This window comes from Camelus ferus, chromosome 1, assembly GCF_009834535.1.
Source record: "Camelus ferus isolate YT-003-E chromosome 1, BCGSAC_Cfer_1.0, whole genome shotgun sequence".
NCBI lineage: Eukaryota > Metazoa > Chordata > Mammalia > Artiodactyla > Camelidae > Camelus > Camelus ferus.
Window position 1 is genome coordinate 24,612,345 of NC_045696.1, and position 23,239 is coordinate 24,635,583.

General features: G+C 35.6%; 1 protein-coding gene and 1 long non-coding RNA gene across 2 annotated transcripts in view; one reads left to right on the plus strand and one right to left on the minus strand.

Moving 5' to 3' along the window:
- SAMSN1 (SAM domain, SH3 domain and nuclear localization signals 1) overlaps positions 1–23,239 on the plus strand; it is a 47,958-nt gene that overhangs the window by 22,869 nt on the left and 1,850 nt on the right. Inside the window, exons 3-7 of the mRNA XM_006183910.2 lie at positions 1,596–1,745; positions 5,679–5,808; positions 7,931–8,082; positions 11,225–11,431; positions 13,341–13,491. Of these exons, the coding sequence (XP_006183972.1) occupies positions 1,596–1,745; positions 5,679–5,808; positions 7,931–8,082; positions 11,225–11,431; positions 13,341–13,491 (790 nt within the window). The remainder of the gene's footprint in view (positions 1–1,595; positions 1,746–5,678; positions 5,809–7,930; positions 8,083–11,224; positions 11,432–13,340; positions 13,492–23,239) is intronic.
- Positions 1,764–23,239, minus strand: part of LOC106729492 — a 99,671-nt gene continuing 78,195 nt past the window's right edge. Inside the window, exons 2-3 of the long non-coding RNA XR_001365906.2 lie at positions 3,883–3,961; positions 1,764–3,545 (exon numbers count right to left, since the gene is read on the minus strand). This is a non-coding gene — a long non-coding RNA (uncharacterized LOC106729492). The remainder of the gene's footprint in view (positions 3,546–3,882; positions 3,962–23,239) is intronic.

Consider the following 23,239-nt stretch of genomic DNA (forward strand, 5'->3'; position numbering starts at 1 on the left):
TTCCCATGATTTTTTATATTCAGGGAATGACTGACAACCTACCTATTGGGAATGGTGGGTGGTGCAAGACAAGATGACCTTCAGAGTTCTTTTCTTGCAAATCTGGGATATTAAGGCTATGTAACACAAATATGTCCTGAAAAAAAAAATTCCAAAGTTCTACATGAGCAGGTTTGTTTATTCAAAAAATACTGAAGGTCAGTTATATTCCTGGAAGTATTCTAGACACTCAGAATGAATAAAACAGATAAAGTCTATAGTCTCTTATGGAGCATTCATCATAGTGGGAGATGCAGGCAGTAAAATAAAATGAACAAACAAATATATTATTGGGTAATGCTAAGTGCTTAGAAGAAGAATAAATCAGGGTAAACGTAAAAGGACTATGGACAAGTGTGGGCTATTTTAAATGGGGTGATCAATCAGATAATTTCTCTCCTATTACTTGGTGTGTAAGTAGAAACCCGGATGAATGAAGGAAGACATTTGTGGATATCTAGGGGAAGCCAGTGGCAAAAACAAGTATAAACCTTGATGAGAACATAAAAGAGACAGCAAGGGGACTATTATGACAACACTTAGTCGCAGCTGTTTTCAAACTTTAGCATGTATCAGAATCAGTTGGAGAGTTTGTTAAAACACTAACTGTCCCCCAGTGATTCCGACGCTGCCAGCCTTGGGACTGCGTTTTGAGAACCACTGCTATGTACAGTGAGCAAGAAAAATGCGAGAAGCAGTTAGGAATGAGGTGTTGAGTACATTTTTATTTCATCCACACTGTATATAATGTAATGTATATTACAGTTTAATATGTATTATAATAATGTCACATTATTTTATGTTGTTATAGAGTCTTGTGGGCTGTGAACTTTGTTTTATTCTGAGATAGAGAAGAAGCCATTGGTTTAACAAGATTCTTAATTAGCACAAGTCAGAAGCAGTCTAAATAGGTATTTCATTAGCATAGTATGTGGAACAGGTAAAGACTTCTGTACTAATGGCTGAACTAGTTCATAATTAATATTGCTTGAGAATGTTGAAAATGTGCATGTATTCATCACCTGTAAGAGCAAAGAACTGCAGTTTCTCTGTGAATTTAATTAACTCCAAACTTCTTAAAAAATAGCCATGACCATCTCAATTTCTATAAAAAGCAAGAGGATATTGTCATGCACATTCAGCATGGATAGATGTTACAGCCTTCCTAAAGCCTCTGATAAAATATCTCTCATGTAAGTGGACATAATCACTCATTATGTCTAGTATTTAATTCTATTTTGTCCATCTCAAAAAATAGGAAGGACTAAAGTGATTCTACTATACAGCTATAAAAACAGCTTAAATTCTTTTTAATAATTTCAACTGTGAAGCTCACGACGTTCAGCATCACAAGTTTCACATTCTGAGTTTGTAACAGAGGTAACTAGGCCTAGACAACTTTAAAAATATGTATTATGTCCAGATAGCTTGAAATTTTGGAGGCTGCTGCACAGAATGTATAGGAAGCCCACCAATTTGCAATCTCCTAACAATGCTTTCAGATCAATGCTTTTCATTGCTTTACTATTTTGTCTTTTGTAAACAATTCTGATTAGGTACATGAAGGGGAACCTATAAATGAAAGTGGAGAACAAAACAAAACTTCAAATAATGGAAGGGGCTTAGGTAAAAAAATGAGAGCTATTTCCTGGACAATGAAGAAAAAAACGGGTAAAAAATACATTAAAGCCCTCTCTGAGGAAAAGGTAAGTGTACTCTGTTAATCGCCTGTATTTTCCTATTAATTTTTGATTAAAATATTCAATAAGTTCTTCTTCTAGATATGGAAGTACTTGGTGGTTTATGAAGGACTTCAGACTATTTCCTTCATCAATATTTGTGTGCAGAAGTTGGATGGAAGAAAGTATTATTACTCACATTTTAATACAGGAAACAGGCTCAGAAATATCACATTTGTCATTTCTGTTATAACATTAGTACTGCAATTCTTTTTATTGTCAAATGACATTCCACTTTACAGATAAGTCTCATTTTATTTACCCTTTCATCAGTTGATAAACATTTGGGTTGTTTCCACAGTGGGACTGCTATAAATGATGCTGCTATGAAAATTTGTGTGCAAGTTTCTATGTGGAAATTTTCTTTCACTTCTCTTGGGTATATGGTGACAGTCTGATACTCTGAGAAACTGAAAAACTATTTCCCAAAGCAGGTGCATCATTTTGCATTCCCACTAGCAATGCGTGAGAGTTCCACTTTCTCCACATGCTTGTCAGCACGTGTTATTGCCTGTCTTTTTGACGCAGGCCAGCATAATCGGTGTGGATTCTCATTATAATTTGATTTGCACTTCCCTGATGATGAATGATGTTGAGAATCTTTTCATGTGCTTATTAGTTATTTGTATATCTTCTTGTGAAAAGTGTTTATTCATATCTTTTACCTGCTTTTAAATTGGGTTGTCTTTTTATTGCTGACATTTAAGCCTTTTAAAAAAATATATTATGGATACTGGCCTTTATGAGATATATGATTTGTAATATGATATATTTTATCCCATTCATGGATTGTATGTTCACTTTCTTGATGGTATCACAGCAAAAATGATTGTAATTTTGATGTAGTTCAATTTATTTTTTCTTCCATCAGTTGTGCTTTTAGTATTGTATTTAAGGAACCATTGCTTAATCTAAGGTTACAAAGATCTACTTCTATGTTTTCTTCTAAGAGTTTTATAGTTTTAGCTCTTAAATTTTGGTGTATTATCCATGAACTTTCTATAGGGTGTGTGATAGGAGTCCAACTTCATTCTTTGAATATCAATATTCAGTTGTTCCAACACTACTTGTTGAAAAGACAATTATTTCGCCATTGTCTTGGCATCTTTGTTGAAAATCAACTGATCATAAACATATGGTCATAAATATATGGACTTATGGACTCTCAATTTTATTCCATTGTTCTATATGTTTTATATCTACTCTCTTATTAACCCTCCTGGGTCCTTCTGCCCCAGTACTCTATTAAAACAGTTCTCACAATCAGTATTAGCCTCTATGTTGCCAAATCTAATGGTCACTTTTATTTGTTCTTACATGACTTTTCAGCTGTATTTGACACAATTGATGATTTCATTAGATATGAAACATTCTCTTTTCTTGGTTTCTCTGGGCATTCTTCTCTTTCCTTCTTTCTCATAGTTTCCTTTCTTGGCTCTGCTTTCTTTCTTCTCCTTCTAAATATTGAGTCTTCCTGAGGGTTGTTCCAAGATGTTCTACCTAGTCTAGTCTCTCTTCCTAAGAGGTCTCATCCAGTATTGTGACTTTGTTTTCCACAATTACATGTCTAGCTATGATCTCTTTACATATCTGTTAGACTTATATAACCAACTGCTTATTTGATATTATCACTTAGGTGTACAATAGATATCTAGAACCTAATATATCTAAAACTGAATTGTTGATTCTCTATGTTCTACAAAAAAAAGTTTGTTTCTTGTCCAGTCTTCCAAGTAGAAATAGATAACACTCTCATAACTGTAGATGCTGGAAATAAAGGAAGGAAGGAAAGAGAGAAAGAAGAAAGCCTATGAATTCAAAATTCCTTCTTCTCACTTTTTACAACAATCCATCAGCATATCCCCTTGTTTTTAACCCCAAAGTATATCTAAAACCCCTAACTTCTCCATGTAAATTATTCTTGCTTTAGACTAAGTAACCAACCCCTTTTGCCTAGATTACCTAATGGTTTCCTTTCTTCCACTCTTTACTCTGTAAAAGCCATTCTCCACATGAAAGCCAGAAAGATCTTTGAAAAGTCAAATTCAGAACACAACACTTCCTTGGTTAAAATTTTACAGTACCTCACAATGTATTCCCTTACCATGAGATGTTCATTCCAGTCCTGAAAAGTAGACCCCAAGAAGGGAGTAGTAACGCCAAAGTTTTATGGGGGGAAATGCCTGTGAAGGATAAAGAAGAGAAAGAAAAAATGAGCAAGGAAATCCTTCAGACTACAATGCAAGTGTGACATTTATAAAAGGAGAGGAAGAAAGAAGGAGGATCATTCAAGTCTCAGACTTCAACACTGTTCTGAGAAAGCTTTGGCTAGATTGATGGGAAGTCCTTGAACAAAAGTTTTCCATTAGAGAAACTGCACATCCCACCAGAATGGATGCAAATGGTATCCCCACTGTTTCAGTCATGGAACATGGCTTCCATACAAACACAGTGGTTGATATAGAGGGGCAGCAGTTGGGGCTGTCAACAAAGAAGGGTCCTGCAGCAAGAGATCTTAGTGCACATTTCGATGGTCCCACAAGTGGCCTATAAAACCTTCCTGATCTGCCTCCAGTCTGCCTCTCTGAGCTGATATCGTAATACTCTCCTTGCTCCCACTCAGCTCCAGTTACGCTGATCTTGTTTTCCCCTGCATAACCCAAGCTAGTTATGAGTTTAATCATTTTGTTTTTGCTGTTTCTTTTGCTTGGAAAACTATCTCCAGATCATATGTTACATCTTCTTATCATTCAAATCAATAATTCAGAGCATGTATAATCTTACAGAGGAGATCTTTGGGGCTGTTTTCCCTAAACCAGCTAACCTTCCTACAACCCTAATCTCAGTAGTTAATCCTCTCATACTACCCAGTTTTATTTCCTTCGTAGCACTCATAATTCTCTGAAACTGTTTTGCTCATTTTGTTTACACAAATCTCCCCAAATACTACAAACATACACACACATGCCCTAACATACTAAAATGTACCTCATTAGAGGTAGGACCCTGTTATCTTGTTTACTATGGTATCCCCAGTTTCCAAGACAATGCCAAGTACTTAAAAGCTGTTCTATAAGCTTGTGTTGAATGACTGAACAGATGAATAAAGGAATGGAAAAAGCAGAGACTCAAACTGAGTGTATATCATATGTATATTCTGAGGTTGTATTGATGTTTAGAAATGCTCAAAAATAGGAATATTGAATTACATTTTGATGAATATTAAGAAATTCATGGGTTTTGTTCAAACTATCTAAATATGGAAAACATGTGAGATGTTTTCAAGCAGATGTAATTTCTTTTGAAATTGTCTGTCTTTCCTAATTTTATGCAAGATTTGCTTTTCACTTGACTAGGTGGCAAGCACCGTATGAGATTTGTAAAGCTTCTTAGATAAGCTTTGCTTTAGAATTGCAAAGTGTGCATGTTTTATTCATATCTAGTGATCTGGTAGGGTGCAAATAACTGACATGAAGCAACTATGTGGAGTTTAAACTTGTAATATCATATCTCAAAGGATTAGTAATGGTGGTAAATACATGATAAGGACAGCATGAAGAAATAAAAGTGATTTAAAAGATAAAGCACAGATGTTAACAAATTTAACATTTCTGATTAAATGGTCTTGATATGGTATTTATCCCAATTACAAAAATGAACTGTTATAATTTCAGTTAAATTCCATAATGTGGAATGTCCCATCTAAAGGATTTTTCCAAGTATATCATAAAATGTTTTGCTATAAGTTGAACTAAAGATTAATGACACTCGTATTTTATGCTGATGTATTCCTAAGTATTTTATTGCTAAAATATGTCTTGTTTGTTAAATCAATGCACACAGAAAAAGTCTCAAGGAAATCAGTTCTTTGCACTTAACCTCTGATATGATTTTCTGAAGGATGAGGAAGATGCAGAGGATACCCTCCCATATCGGAACAGTGACCCCATGATTGGAACCCATACAGAGAAGGTCTCCATCAAAGCCAGTGACTCCATGGACAGTCTCTACAGTGGGCAGAGCTCATCAAGTAAGGCTACAGAATAAGTGACATGATCCTAGATAGGTCTGAGTTAAGTTAATTAAAAATAGCAGATTTATTTCTCTTGGGCTTGTTTGTCAAAATAGCAACAAGGTTCCAGCTACGTGATGAGAGAAATAATAAAAACGTAGGAAGTGTTGAATCTATAGAGTTGCTATTGTTTAAAATGATACATAATATATTAGAGTTATAGATTATTTTAAAACTTTTAGCATTGTAGTCAACAGGGCTCTAAGGGATATGCATCAAAAAGAACATGGTGAGTGATTAAACCTGAGTACCTAAAATAACATGTGCTGGGAAGAACTAGCATTATCTTGAGTCAGAATTTTTCAAATGACTTGAAGTATTCAGATAACTAAAATCCTCTTCTCTGTCTCTTTCCCCTCCCTCCTCCTTCTCCCTCCCCTGTTTACTTCTTTCTATCCTTTTCTCTTCTTTCCTTCCTTCCTTCTTTCCCTACTCCCTCCCTCCTCTTTTCTTTGTTTCTTTCTTTTTCTCTCTTTCTTTCTTTCACTCTTTCCTGTTCTGCCCTCTCTCACTTTGTCCTTCCAACTGTCCAATTAGGTGACAAAAAGGAATCAGCATGCGTTCAACAAGAATTTTATAAAAACATCATTTTTAACAAAGAAGTCACTCAGATTTCAGTCACATATCTCGCTATAACATTTGGATGAAACCACTGATACTACAGAGTGCCTTATAATTTTTATATGTACACTGTTACGCATCCCTCTAATCTTTTCAAGGTTTTAAAATGTTTTTTGCAGTTTAACTTTCGTTTCATTTTAAATCAACTGCTTCTGTTATTTGAAGATGGATCACAAAGACCAGATGTTTCAAATATGCTGAATTTTATTCCTACTTTCCTATTGGCTATAGAACAGTTATTGTGTGAAAAAAAAAAGCTAATACAGAAACATTAGAGGGATATATTTTTGCATGTGTGAATTTCACATTTCATTAGTATTCATTTCTGCTGGAAGTTTTAAAATTCAAAATTGTGATACTGAATGTGGGTAGAATTTTATTAATTCAATTACACCATGAAAAGTCAGAGCCTGGGGTGGTCATGGAAGGGAGGGTGTAGAGAGATGGTGGTCTACTTAGCTGGCAGCATATACAGCTTCATTTCTGTGATCAGACGCAACTCATCTTTCTTCTGCACGACTCCATATAAAAAATGGAGCATCTCTAAGGATCTTTACCTTATTTCCATACGTATTAGAATGAATGGTAGAGACTCTGGGACTTGTCTCTACCATGGAACAGAACACTGGGAGGCCACACAGAAGGAGAAAGTGAGGTGACAACTTAGAGTGGTGGGGAGACTCAGAATTACTTCCAGTGGGAGCCATGCTTGACCCCAGGCAAGCATGGGATCTCTTTTCTCTTTCCCCCCGAGGTTCAAAATCAGAAAAGGACCCTAGAACAAGGATTCAGAGCCATTTTAAAAGCCCAGTTTAGAAGAGTTTTGAATCATTTAGTAATACAGACATTGGAACACACTTCCTCCTTCCCTGACACTCTCACAACAAGCAAAAATGCTACCTTTTATGCACAGAAATGTTGCCTCAGAATGGCTTTTGGTACACATTAGGAAGTATTAGGAAGTAAGAGGCAGAGTATTTGCTACTCTGTGATAAGCTGTACAGAAACTTGTGGTCTTAAGTTTTGACCATTCCTGATCAATAGATACAAAGATCAAACTGCTGCTACAGGTTTCTGTCTTTGCTTACATGTACAAAATTAATTATCTGTCTTATACAGGGAGTCAGGTCTATACTGTCTGCCTCTTTAGCAAGTGTCCAACCTCAAAACAATGTGCTACTGGATTGAACCATAGAGACTGAAGTAAGAGGGTGTTTGGGTGAGTGAATAAGGAAAAAGTGGTCAGACTGGCTGGAGAAATATCAGAAATGGCTAAGAGGACAGAAGCCACTGATGGAGAATGACTGGGAGGCAGAAACAGGGCTCAGTCACTGACAGCCCCATCAGGAGGCTGGCATCCAATGCTTCAGCATTATCCCTGCTTAGTTATGGCCAGGAGATGGTTCAGAATGTTACGAACCTTTGATGAGAACTGTTAACCTCTGCTTTGCCTTCTCAGGTGGAATAACAAGCTGCTCAGATGGAACGAGTAACCGGGACAGCTTTCGACTTGACGATGATGGCCCCTACTCTGGACCATTCTGTGGCCGTGCCAGAGTACATACAGATTTCACACCAAGCCCCTATGACACCGACTCTCTCAAAATCAAGGTGTGTGCACATCATATCTGCATTCTGTATGGCTTGTCTACTGCTGGGTGTATGATCTGTTTCAGGAAGTCCAAGTATTGGGAACTAGCGGGTAAGTGTGTTCTTCCCAAGAGCAGAACTGAGGACTGGTTTACTGTGGCAGGAATTTTAACAAAACATGTGAGGTAGAATAGGGGAATCAGTCTTTTGAGGTTATGAGCAAAAGTTACATTACGTACATAATGCAGAATCAGAGACTACTAAGGGAGAAGAAATTGTCTACATGTTTCTGAAAACCAAAAATCTCACAAATTGCTGGAGATGCTCAGTTCTGCCTGGTGTGTGCTGAAATAAGAATCACGAAGCCAAGGTGAGGGAGAGAAAATGAAAATATTTGGCAAGAGTCCAGCAGAGCAAATGCCTTGAAAACCAGACTTGGCTGGGCAACTTCAGTACTTAAGTCGGTACTTGGAAATGCCATGTGCAACCTGACAACTTTCTCTCAGTGATATTCCCTCCTGAATTCTCTCTTTTTACTCTTACCCCCTCTCTCGTTATCTTTTGCTCCAAGGGCTTCAAACAACACAAATGTATTATTTCACAGTTCTGTAGGCCTTACATGTGCGCATGGCTCCACTGGATTCTCTTCTTAAGGTCTCACTGGGTTGAAATCAAGGTATCAACTGAGGCTGTGATCTCACCTGACACTTAGGATCCTTTCCAAGCTCACCTGCTGTTGGCAGAATTTCAGTTCGTTGTGGTTGTAGGACTGAGGCTTCTGCTTTCTTGCTGGATATCAACCAGGGGCCATTCTCAGTCCCCTGGGGTTGCCAGCCATGGTCCTTTCTATAACATGGCAGTTTGCTCCTTCAAAGGTTACAGGAGAAAAGCTCATTCATGCTTCAAATCTTTTTTTATTTTTAAGAGATCATACATGATTAAGTCATGAACACCCAGATAATCTCCCTTTTAATTTCGAAATTAAGTAATTTGGGACATTAATGACATCTGCATAGTCTCTCTGTCATATAACACAATATAATCACAGGTGTGAAATCTACCATTTTCATAGTCCTGTTCCACTCAAGGGGAGGAGTTGTTACAGTAGTACAAATAGAAGGTTTACTGCTAAAATATTTTATTGATGTTAAACTATTCCTTTTAGTTACACAAAATGCTATAGCTAAAAGGACAGAAATTACAACTTTCCTATACTGTCAACATCAAACTAATGTTAATCAATAATTATTATAAGCTGTGAAGTATTAATGTTATTATTTAACATTCAGAGCACTCAGTTCTTCTCTTTACCTCTTTCATAGTATCATATCAGAGTAAGATAAGCTGGAGAATGAGGAAAACATTATTCCCTACAGTTAGCTCTTTAGTTGTTTCTATGAAATGATTTGAAGTCTTAAGTTCAGGTCTTGGAAAAAGGATGCTTGCAGCCAAGTAAGCACTGAGGGGGAGGGCAGGAGAAGGTACGAAACTGAAAACATTTTAACTCAGGTAGCTTTCACCTTCCCTATAACACCATACTAGTGCACTACTGCTGGTGCTGCCTACAGGGACATTTGTGGAGCTCTCGTAGGACACAGTCAGAACCCCACAGTTACCACTGAGTATCAAATATTACTGTTTCCATCAAGGGCCTTAATCTAAAATGAAATTGGATTTTTGCTTGTGACCTGTGGGCTTTTCTGAAATGTATAGTTTTTATAAGTTTAAAGGTTAATAAGAAGGATGCAGCAGAGGGCTGCCATGCTTAGTAACTTCCCCTCGAGCTTCTGGGGATTTTCTAGGTCTGTTTAGCTGATCCCATCTTGCCCAGGATTTAACTAAAGCAGGAAAAACTAGATAAACAACTCACAGGGTCAGATGGGCAGACTATCATAAATCATAAAGACCAGATCTTTTAATCACATTAAATTCTACAATTATAAATACAGTTTGTGTTTTAGATGGAAGAATACACATTCACAGAGTATCAGGAAAAATATTTTTAGTAGCAGACTCAATGTTTTGTTTGTTTGAGGGTAGACTCCTAAAATGGCAAAAATATCAGAATTTATAATGTCCTCTCTAGGGTAGAAAACTGTAAGTCTCAAAAGAGTAACTATTACTCTTAAATGAAGACAATGTATTTGCAAAGAAATCAACTTTTTTTTTACAAAAAAATACTCCTGTGTAGTTTTCTACTCTTGCCAATAACTGGCAGCCTGCAGTCTTAGTCTCAGATATGAATAAAGAGAAAGACCAATTGCTTTGCCCATCCCAATACCCTTCATTCATACTTTAATCCCAACTTTGTGTGGAGCTCCAGCTAAGCATTAATTAAATCATCACAACTTAATCAAGCATTAAGTTAGAATAATTAATTAGCATAATTTATCTTAGTACATACATGCTTTTGTTATATATCTGTTATGTACAAAGTTCTGAACAGTTTCATTATTCTAAGTGAGTGCAATACTGTAGGTGGGCTTATTTTATACTGTAGATTAATTTTTCAGATGAACTAGAAGCATGTACAGAGTCAAGGACTTCTCTCTTCCTCTTTCCCACCTGGGAGCCCCTCCAGAAATGATGGCTTGAGCTTTGCTACACATATATTGCTTTGAGAAGTATGAAGGAAAAGAGCATCATTTTTGAGTTAAGACAACTTAGGCTTGAGTTCTGGTTCTGCCATTAACTTCCCGTAAGCTCTTGGAAAATTATTTAATGTTTGAATTTCTTTTTCTGTAATATTTCAAGTAGTTATGATACCATATATATATATATATACCATACCATATATATATATATATATATATATATCCAAGAGGTATGTTGTGGGCATAAAATGACTTAATATGCAAAAGTGTTTTGTAAACTATGGGATGTCCACAAATATAAGTGGATAAGTTAATATAGTACCAAAAACAACCACATCATCAAATGCATTTAGGAATTTTTCTTCAAGCATTTGAAGTTTTTTTCAGTATTACTTGCAAATAGTTTCTTGAACTTTTAAAAGAAATTTCCTCTTAGACTTATTTCTAACCTTACCCCTCCTTAGCATAATGCCCAGATTATCTTAATTTTCAGTGATTTCATTAGTTCTACCAATTGTCACAGCACTAGAGTTCTCTGAAATCTAATTTATGTATTTCTTTGTCCTCAGAAAGGAGATATCATAGACATTATCAGCAAGACGCCAATGGGGATGTGGACAGGAATGTTGAACAATAAGGTGGGAAACTTCAAATTTATTTATGTGGATGTCATCTCAGAAGAAGAAGCAGCCCCCAAGAAAATAAAAGCACACAGAAAGAGCGGAAAGGAAAAACCCCAGACTCTACAGGAGTTCTTAGAGAGGATTCACCTTCAGGTTAGCAAACCTGTGGCCTGTTTGATTTGGTGGCATGTGGATGAAATAATCGGGGAGAACGGATCTGTGTTTGTACAGCGTTGCTAAAAAATACATGACTTACAGCAAGGGAAAAATCTATTTTCCAGGAAGAGTTCATATTTGTCTGTTATTACTTTTATTTTGCAAGGACAGGTCTTGATATAACATCCCTTGGACTAAACTCTAATGATACTTAGCAGTCACAGTAGAGATTAAAGTTGAGAAAGCATAGTGAGAAGTAAAATAAACCTGGGAGACTAAAAGGTCCAGAGAAAACATGTAAATGAGAATGATAAAAAGAACATAAAGAATGAAGGTAAAACTCCAGAGAATTGAAAAGAAAATTGAATTTTCTACAGAGCAGAGATCAAAAGCAAGTCAAGAGAAGACAACTAAATATAATTGTTTTAAAAGTAATTTGTTAGGAAACAGTAATCATTAAGTCCCCATGATGATTGTGTTAAGGAAACTGTGTTGTCCATATTTATAATCCAATTATTTTCTTGTTATATTAGAAAAATTTTTATGAAATGTCTGTTGTTAAATGGCATGTCCGTATACATACAATATGCCTAACCTCACTCAATTTATTGTTTTGCAATTCATTTCTAAAGTTAACACAGCAGAACTTTTATAGTTTTCAAAATTTATCAAGGTGATAGCCAATTAAACTTTCCTTAATTGTTTTTCCTGAATTATCTAGTTGTATTCCTGTCTGCAAACAGGAACTCCATAGGCCTTCTAATACTACTACCAGTGCCCCCCAAACGGGGTACTCCTTGAAGAAAGCACAAGTTTGAATCCTGCTTCAGCTACTTGTTTGTTCTGTGACCTGTGAAAAAAATCAAGGTCTAAGGAAGTGAAATAACTTAAGAACCCACAGTTAGATAGCTACATCAGAATGGGAATTTTGGTTTCTTTTTTCTTTTTTTTCCATTCTACCTCATTATTTTTAAAAGAACTACTATATCATTCCTTTAAAAAATAAAGGGCTGGTAATAATTTCTTTCTGATTCCTTAAAACTTTTATACTTCCTGTTATTTTATTTTAGTAACTAAAATGAGGATGTTGAATTATGATCAAGTAAAATGGGAGGAATTTTTGAAGAAGTTGAAAAGCATTCAAATTCACTTTACATTTTTATTTTGTTAGAGAGAACAGAGGTTACATAAATAACATACTGACTTTGAAATCAGAAGCCTATGAATTTTAAACTAATATATATTGATGCAAATGATGGACAAAATATACATGCTGAGAAAAGGAAACAATACTTTTCCCAACCAGAGTGTTTTATGCTTAATAAAAGTTTTTAATTAAATAGAAAGTTTGGGGTTCCTTATGTTTATACAATGCTTTTCAACCAAAATGCTGTCTACTTTTTATGTAAATTGTGTCTGTTTTGAATTCATTTTTTAACTGACCCCAAGAAGTTAATGAGGGTAGATGATTTTGCAGTCAAGCAAACAAGAAGAGATGTAGATCCAGAAATATTATTATATTATACTCTATTAGAGCCATTTTACTGATAGGCTTCATAACATGTTAGCTTTGTCAATTTAGCTATTTGAGAAGTGAAAAAGTGCCAAATGATATGAATGATCCAGCTATTTAATTGATCTGTGATTTAGCATTGTGGAGATTAAAGAAATCGTCTCTTCTTTATATTTGTCCTTGCAGAAGGTGAGAACTATACAACAGACTCTTTAAATGCCCTGAGTTCATATGTGGAAAACTAGTGCAAATAAAATAAAGTTAAGCAAAAGTTCTGTTGGCACCTTTGGTTTCCATATGCATTTCTACACTTTTTTTTTTTAATCTAAAGAGAACTAAAAATAAAATATTTGAATCTGACTAGCTTATATTATACATATTTTTCCCCCACAGGAATATACCTCAACACTTTTGCTCAATGGTTATGAGACCCTAGAAGATTTAAAGGATATTAAAGAGAGTCATCTCATTGAATTAAACATTAAAAACCCAGAAGATAGAATGAGGTTACTATCAGCTGCTGAAAATCTCCTTGATGAGGAAAGTAAGTGCGCATACCCACTCTTCTTCTCAACTGAGAATCACAGTTTAATGTACATAGTAAAATCATGAAAAACAAAGCCACAGTTTTATTTACTGAGAATCATATAAAGCATCCTTTCCCATAAAATAAGTATTTTCTTGGAAACAACAGCTCTGGTCAAACCTATAATTAGAAAGAGGGCCTTTTTTTCTTATTGGACTCAGAAAATGGAAGGACTTCTCTGGGTACCTCATTTAGATTCTGCAGCGCTAGTAATTCATACACAAGTGGATGCCTGCATTGCCAACGACTGGTGGAGTTAGAGACAAATATTTAGTGACAGCATGAGCCATTAGTGAGAAATGTCATATGCGACTGTAGAACAGCACAGAGCATGGCTCTGAGCTAATGAGCCTTCACGCCACACAAGAAAATTCATTTCATTACTATATAGGCACATCCTGTACGTGTTTATAGTATTCTTTCAAAATGGTATAATAGCTTGCAAAAATATTCAGCACTCACTTTTATTATCTGAGATGGTTCTCTGTATTTGTAAGTATAAACTAAAGATCGAGTAACACATGTAGGTTCACTTGAAATAGTCCACGCCAACTGGGTTTGTAAAGACAGGATAGCTTGTGTTTTTACAATTGCCCGATCTGAGTATTCTTCTTACTAAACCTGGCTGGGCTCCCAAAGTCCTGAGTGTAGGGAGTGCCAAACTCTGCAAGGAGTATTTTGTTAGGAAAGAAAAGGAGGGGGAGGTAACTAATTTTAAAGATGAAAAAGAACTTAGATCATCTAATCCAACCTACTCTTTCAAAAGTAATATTAATAGTAATCATTTATTAGTTTTGAACATGTTCTCTGACTAAAACTTTGAGCCAAGGTCTTTACATTTATTATTTTCTTTAATGTTCTCCACAACTCTGTGAGTTAGGTAGTCCCACCATTTTTATAATGAGAAATTGAGAAGATGAGTGACTTGTCCAAGCTCACATACCTAGTGAACTAGAAAGGTAGCACCAGTGTTGGTGATGCTGTGCTATATACAATTACTAACACTGCAAATAATAGCCCAGATACAGGGTAAGGAGGAAAGCCCTATCAGGATGGAGGTCTCCTGACTGTCCCTTCGGAAGCTTTACTATATCCTCCCTCATATGCCCCACAAAATGGCACAGTTGAACAGCACATGTCTATTATATAACAGCCTTTTATCCAGCAAGAATTAATTTACATTTTTAGAAATCGTACCTCACGTAATTCTTACTTGCTGTCTTGAGTTTGCACAGATTCTCATCCTTTTCAAAGAGCTTTCACAGGCATTGCTAATTTGACACCCCCAGAAGACACCTGCAGAATTGATCTCAACCTTAGGCCTAGGTGTTTATATGCATTCTTTGAAGCTGTGGAGGATGGGAGATGCAGAAGCGAGGGCAATCTGGTTCCAGAGGCAGACAGAGGTCAAATGTAAAGTAGCCAGTCTACTCAACAGTACAAGGGAAAACAAAACCGAGCAGTGTAAATTGATGTAACAATAGCTTCCGGGTAAATGAGGTAAATGAGGAAACCCACCTTGTCATTTCAAAACATGGCTCCTTACTAAGCAATGCGACACTAAGAAATGGATTCTGTAGATTTCTGGTAATTGATAAGTTGCAGTATCATTGTCAATACTTTCCAAAATAAGTTGATGCTAAAGTAGAGGGGGGAAGAAGATTTAATTGTTTTCTTTCTACAATAACAACCATGCAGATATTTTGCCCATTTTATAGATGAAAAATATTTCATAGATGAATTTCAAAGAGGCCAAATAGCTAGGTTAGTAGCAGAGTTAGAGTTCTCATCAGACAGTCTGCTATAAAAATCCAAGTTCTTTCTTCCACACATACAAACTGGTAAAAATTAATAAAATGAGTATTTGAAAATTCAAGTTTTCTACTACTTTGCCAATTTCCCCAAGTGCTTCAGTTCAGTTTTCAATCTCAGAAAGTAGAAGCTAATATTTAAGTGAGAACAGAAACTTTGCAATAGCATGGTGCCCTGAAAGGTGAAAAGTTAATATGGCTGCATTGCAACAGGATTTGTGAATGGAAGGGGCCAGAGAGCCTCCACAAGCAGGCTTTCAGCCATAAAACAATGTTCAGCAGGGGCCCACAGAGGGAAGACCAGCCCAATGCCAAAGGCATGGGCCACTTAAAGTGTCCACTTAATTTCTTTATTCCACTTCCCTCATCATCCATCTACTTTCTATGTTAACAAAAGAGTAATAATTTATGGATGATATCACATTAGAGCTACATGTAATTTAAAAAAAAATCTGACTCAAATTCTTCCTTTGCAAGATGGGTAAACTAAAACTAGAGTAGTCAAGTAGTCTTCCCAAGGTCACATATCGAGAATCCAGTCTCCAAAATCTAGTAGAAACACATTCTACTCAACTCTGGTCTCTGAAAGCAAAACACAGTATCTCCAAAGCATGATATGACTTTCAATGTTTGATATAAAAAAGTAGAAATTCCCTGAATTATTCCTCCTTATAAAACTTTAGAAAACAGTAGTTGAAGGTCAATAGAGGTTGATCATTTAATAATAGCCAGTAATGTACAAACATACCCGCACTGAACCAAATTCTGGGAGATGAAATATGGAACAAATGCAGATTCAACCAGTGTTTGTTGTCAGCACACAACTCTGAGATTTTTCTTCTTTTAATCTTATGGTCTAAAGTAGTATTAGAATATACATGTCAAAAAGATGCATATTGCATGTTAGGCTATTCTGACTGAAAGCTATTTATCTTATATGAAACTGCTTTGCTCAAGATAAAGAAGAATGACTTCTATTCGTTGATAAGATAGTGAGCTCTGATGATTTGGCACCATGCTACTGCATGCTTATTTTTATCTATTCTGTACTCTGTGAATCATATCTTCTACAACCATGCTAAAGATTAAATGCACAACCTTCATGTGCCTTGAATGATAAAGACCTTGAATATATGGTTGTTTAAAACTGAGACAATTTTAAAACAAATGCACATTACAGTCATAGGTTAAAAATAGTTAGCTTTTGTGTGTGTGTGTGGAAGAATGGGGTAGGCAAATTGGCCAGGATTTTATGTATGCATTTTATTTTAATCACTGAATAATGTCAGTTTGGGGAACATCAATAAATTCCCAGTTTAGAGTTTCATTGCTTCTTAGGTTGGAAACTGAAAAGTTTTGCTTTGCTAATCACTCATTATAAAAATTGAGCAGAGTGGGCACCTATTTTGAGGACCAGAGTTAAAGCTTTCAGATCATGTAGAAAAGACCACAAGCTCCCTGTAAGCCTTTAATACATCTGGAGGGCCCAAGAGGATAGGGGATGGAATGGGGACAGACAGAAATCTAAGACTTAGAGCAAGCAATTTTCCTTTTCTCTCTCTATGGTAAACAGATAGTACCATACCTACTTTGACCTTGAAAACCTAAAGCAGATTAAGCTTTTTTAGGTCACTGCTTGACCAGAGGAAAGATGCTTCTTTAACAAGCTGATAGTAGGGCTGGTGAGTGCTGGTGGGGCTGATCACAGTACTACCTTGGAACAGAATAACGAATTTGGGGTTCTGCAATCCCAGGCAAGACCAGTACAGAGATGTTCTGAATTTGTTCTCACGTTGCATTAGAACTGAGCAGAATTAGGCCCCTGGCTCCCTCAACTGAGAATCTAGATGAGGTTAGAAAGAGAAAAAAAATTAGAATGAAATACTCAGCTCTTAAAAGAGCGAAAGAGTAGAATATGCTTATATTGTACACATTAGATTTTCTCTATTTATCCTCTGAATTTTAAAATGGCTTATTTACTTTGAATAAATATTCCCAGCAAGTAAAAACGGATAGCGAATATGTGTGTGTGTGTGTGTGTTGTTCCTTAAACACAACCTTCAAGCCTCTTTGCCTCGCTGAGAAAGGCCTCTTTAGAATAATATGATAGTTAACTGCTGTTTATAGTAAATATTTTCTTTTTCTTCTGAATGTGTTTCTCTTTTCCCACATTTAGAAGCACTTTGATGTGTCTTAAAAGTGTATCTATGAGAATGTGTCCTATTGTCCTTGGGGAAAATGGAAGATGGAAATATCTTGTTCTCCCTTATAGCACAGGGATAATTAAATTTTACATTGAAAACAAACAAAAAAAAAAACAACTTAGTAACAGAACAAGCAAACTCTACTAAAATCCATACATAGCATATTTTAGGTACTACCTGCAATGTTTGTTTGCAGCGCTCAATGAGGAGGAAGGGGGAAAGGTGGGTTGTGTGCCAGGCTGTTGGCACCAGCTGTGGTCACAGCAGCCCCTCATTGCTCAACTATCCCCAGTTGTGCCTTCCTGCCTGCCTACCTGCCCAAAACGATGCAGGGCAAATGGCAAGTCCCAGCCAGGAGCCTGGAACATGAGCTGCCAGCAGGGGAGATTTGTAGTTATGCCAAGCAGCAGTCCAGCAGTTGGCCTGACAGCGTGCCAGGGGAGCCTGGTGCCTTAGCCCCTGACATGTGCGCCTGGTGTTTCCAACCCACTTGCCATATGATTTGGATCTAGATTCAAGAAATGTACAGCCTTTTAAGAAAATAGATGCTAACTATCCACATAGAGTAAAGAACGCACACAGATATTTTACTTTTATGTATTTATAAACATGCATTTAATATCTATTTCTAGTCATAGCCATTTTACTTTCTTCAGATTTCTTTTTGGTTTTACCCCCCTAAGATTTAAACTATGATAGATGCCATCTTCTATATAACACAAAGAACAATAAAATGAAACAGAAACATTTTTATACTTCAACCAGAGAGCAATTCCCAGAGGGAAGAGTTCACAGAATTTTCACCTCAGTCACCTAAAGAACTTATAATGTCTGTACATGTAGGGCATTCCTGTACTTTTTATAGTGCACTGTGATGGTGTACTAGGCATGGTTTTGTAATGATTACTCTGGACAAACAAGAGTGAATCCTCTATTACCATGTGCCTTCCCAAAGGCCCTAGAACTGCTCTTTGCATTGAGTGGATGGTTAACAAGTGCTTGCAGAATGCATACGTGTTGAATGAGGGAGTGAAGAAATTTGTAAATAGCATGCAAGACTATTTTTCTGGTTATAAAACTTAAAGTCTCCTTCAATCCCACCTCACACATAAAAGTTTTTGGTGGGTATTGGGATGTGTTGTCAAGATTCATTTTATGCATGACTGTGTGTGCATATGAGTGTGCAAGAATATAAATGAGTACATTTCTAGAAGATGATAATGTAAAAACTATCAAAGTTTAAAATGTGTGTACTTTTGTATCCAGAAATTCCAATTTTAGAAATTTGTTTAAATTCTACAAATGCATAAAAATACTAGCTAAACTACTAGGAGTTTTAATTAAAAACTAAAACCAATGTGAACTTCCATCAGTATTTAATTTTTATAAATAAATTAAGATATATGCAAACAACAAAGTAGTATGAAGATATTAAGAGAATGAGACATGTACTGACATTATGTCCAAAACATATTAAATGGTAAAAGCAAATTGTAGATCAGTAATATGCTAAGTGTTACTACTTCTGCCAAATAATAAATTTTAAAATAATGAAATCAGGGTTTTTTTTCACCATATTAATTTAACCTATAAGAAATATGATATTGATTTCCTAAGGCCCCTAATTTAGTGATAGTTTTTAATATTACTTGGTCCTGACCAAAATAGTGCAATATGACAACTCAACCAAGGGTAAATGTTTCTTGGGACCAGAGCCTTTTATGGGGATGTGTGCTTGGGTGAAGCGGCAGCCTAACAGTGCTGTCTGAGTTGGTGCTGAGTGATTGGTTCTCAAGTGAGTGTGTCTCTGCCCCACTGAAGGAGCCAGCACAGTAGAAGTGGGAGTTGCTGTGAGTTTGAGTATAGATGTTCTCCCCAGAACACACCTCATTAGAGGTTAGACTATGATGCTGTGATGGATGCAAAGAGAGGTTTACAAAAAGAGGGAGAGTCATTCCAACTCCATATTCTCTCATGGCCTCAAGAAAGCAGCAACTGGTTGGTTTCCCATGAAGTGATTCTTGTTTCCAATTTGTTCTTGCATTTTGTTTTTTGATTTTTTTTTCCCAAAGGATGAGTCAGTATTTAAATGAAATAAATACCAAATATCTACTAAATAGAAAATTAAAGTGTTCAGGTAATTTAGAATGTGCTTAAGATGAAATCAGAAATAATTAAGAGTTATGCCATACTACCTACTGGATGTTCCTCCATGGACAATGCTACCTCTGGACAAATAAATATAGCCATAGTTACCTGGAGAATGCTTGAGTTTTGGTTTGAGTGACTCAAATGGGGCTACAAATGAGGTTTTGAGCCATCCTAAGATGCATAAGCCTGGTTTTTCCTCTTTAGAGATAGTACCAAGCTAGAGAAGAACAGGAGAGTAAAGACCCAAGAGGTATCTTCATTTGAATTTCAACAAAATTTCTTATTTGATCTTTTTTAGTTCATATTTCCTTTAATTAATCTAAATATCACATTTTTAATTAAAAAAATTGTTTATTGAGCACTTTCATTGGTCGGGTATTTTCCTATGCCCTTCGGATTGCATTATTTTATAGTACTTGGCTTAAAGGACAGAGGCTTCATACCTAAAGCAAACAAGATAGTAAAGTCAAAATCTGGAATATTTGGGTAAAGAAAACTGGGAAAGTCAAGCAAAAACTAGTAGTTTACATTTTTATTAAATCTTAAACTTTCTAATATGTGAATATAGGACAGAGTTCTCTCCTTAGGGCATGAGAACTTTTTCCCAGAATTAGGATCTAGTTTGATTTCCTTAAAGCTTTCTTCACTTTTAATATAATTGAGATTGCCTATACTTAATTAATTAAATGTCACAACTCAATATAATTATTTTATGAATAATTATACTAGCTGTCTTATGTTCTAATCACCATGCCACTTTTTATCTCCATTGACAACTATCTTAAAATGTTGAAACATGGGCTCATGATTCCATAAACATTTTGGTAAGAAATAAAATATTTTAATATTCAAAGTAGTTCTTTATGACAAAGTATCTCCTAAATAATTTATTCTTAACATAATTATTTTATTTTCATTACACAGAGTACAGAACTGTTTGGGGCTGCTTTCTGTACTCCTGTTATGCCTGCTATTGGCTGGTAGCAATGAGATATCCTTCTTCAAATTATTTAATAATTCTCCAATATACCCAGATTTGAAAATTCTTTTGGGATATTTGCAAACCATTCAGGAGCTTTACTGAAAAATAGTACCATTTAAATTTCTTGTTCTTTGTTAAAATAAAATACAAGATATTGCAGACAATCTGAGAAAGTAAAGAGAAAATCTATCTAAAATTTTAACACTTTTGCATTTGTCAATTATATGCATGTCTATATGTTTTTATATAATTTCAATAATAAAATAATTAAATTATACACACTGATTTTTTAACTTAACCTATTATCAGAAATATTTTGGTATAAAAATGCACTTAGATATCCTATGGCAAGTGTGTAATTTTGTAGGCATACTATTTTTCACTCCAGTGTGATTCTTGCCTGGTTAGCTCAGATGATTGGACCATGGGACAAAACTGATGAAGGTTATAGTTTCAGTTTCTAGGTAGTTGGTTAGCTTTACTCTGTTTCATGGCCACATGAAGGAACTAAATGACTTAGAAAGAAAATGTAGATGTTTTAGTGTGAATTCATCACCTCTGCTGGAAAAACCAACCATCGCATAAGACCTAGGTTTGTGCCAATCCCTAAGTCATTAGTGTCAGGATGGAAAAAAAAAAACAAAAAACAAAAAACAAAAAACCAAGAAGAGGAAAATCTTGACCTTTCAAATACAAAAAAACTGAATGCTACATAGCTTTCACTTCCATAATGTAACTTAATGACCTGCCTTTTCTTTTTATAGTTACAGTTGAGGGGCTCCAGCTGATCACTTGCCTAAAATTATTGCAAGCCTGGTGGGAAGCTTTTGAGGAGGCATAGTCATGTTTTCATTTCACTAGGAAATCATTTAGCAAATTACTGCTGTTTTGTAAATTACTGTGCTGCATAACTTTCATACTGAGAAACAATTTCTATTTTCCATAAAAATTGCAGATGAAAGGTTTCTACAATAAATAACCTGTATTTAAAACAAACCATTCCTAGAATTTAGAGAGTATGATACAGTATTTGTCAGGGGGAAATTTTAAAATATATTTTATTACTAAAATTTTTTAAATGCCACATTTTCTATTAAAGTCAGATTTTCATTTATTGTTTGTTTACTTTGTTAGCCTTTGAGGTGAATGTATAGAGGCTTCTGAGGACAAAATAACAAGCTGACTACTTATTTTTTGAAAGGAAAAGAGCTAATTTTGGAAATCAGATTTCTTCAAGCCCATGTTTTATATGTTGACGAGAGCCCCACAATCAGTAATCAACCTAAACAGAAAATGGTGTTGGGAGCAGTTTTATTACACCAAGTCCTGTTTAGGATGTCAGTCTGAAGGAAGGGAACTCAGTTCTTCCCACTTTGTGTTCAGGTAATAGGCCCAAACATAATCTGGGGAAATATGGCATTACCCCCACAAACATTCTAAGAGAATCACGCTCCAAATCTGGTGATCACTGCTGATGGGACAGGAAGCATGGCCACAAATCCAAGTCCTCTGGCCTTTTCCAGAAACACCTGGATAATGGAACACAGAGCTGGGTCTTTCATTTCAGTGGTGATAAGACAGAAAAGCAGAGGGAGAGAGCTTTTCCTTAGAGAGGTCCCATTTCAGTGCTGCCTTTTTTTATAAAAGAAGGGCTTGGGAACAAAAGTGAATGACTGATACTCATAAAGACTAATCAATATTAAGTAGACTCTCCTTAAACCTAAAGGTTGTTATGACTAATAAAGAGAAAATGCCTCATGATAGCTAACATTTTAAAATAACAGTCACAATAGGTACATATTAAAGTTAAAGTTCCTTATGCTTAGAACTAGTTATCATATCACTAGACTTAAATATCTGATCCTTGAATTAGAAATAAGTTAAATACATTGTGGCAAATGTGGAGAAGATTCAGAGGAATGGCATAAATGTGGTTTCATTGTTGCAAATAAAAGCCTTGAAGAAAAGATTAAAAGAACTGCTATGACTCATTTTGAAGATGAGTAGACTAAGAAATTATTTTTATCATTTTTTCCCAACCTTACTCAATCTGTATTTCCCATCTAAACCGCAGAATACAGAAAATAATTTGAGTGACTCTTTTCTCAATTCCTCCATGAGTGGTACATAACCAGTACCATTCTAGATCCATTGATGAGAACTTAATTCATTACATGCAAGTATACGAAGGCACCAGGGCCCAATTCTCTCTTTTAATGAAGTTGACAACAATTGGATTCACACTGAACCATAAACTAATGTTGGCAAGATATCTGAAACCTAGAAAATGCATTTAAAAGCAGGAGATATGTAGGCAAGATTAAAAAGTGGATTTCTAAAGGATAAATTACTTATGAATCCGTTGAGGAAAATTGCACAATTACACAATTTCCTTCTTTCAAGGATTTTGAAGTTAAGGTTTACTTTCTTCTCACTGGAGTGGAATGCAGTGTGTAGCCTCTGAAGACAGAGGTCTTAGCCCACCCTGAAATGTATGTTTTTCCAATGTAGGGCAATTCAAATGTCCAAAGGTTAGAAGGGGGAAGAGCAAGACACGC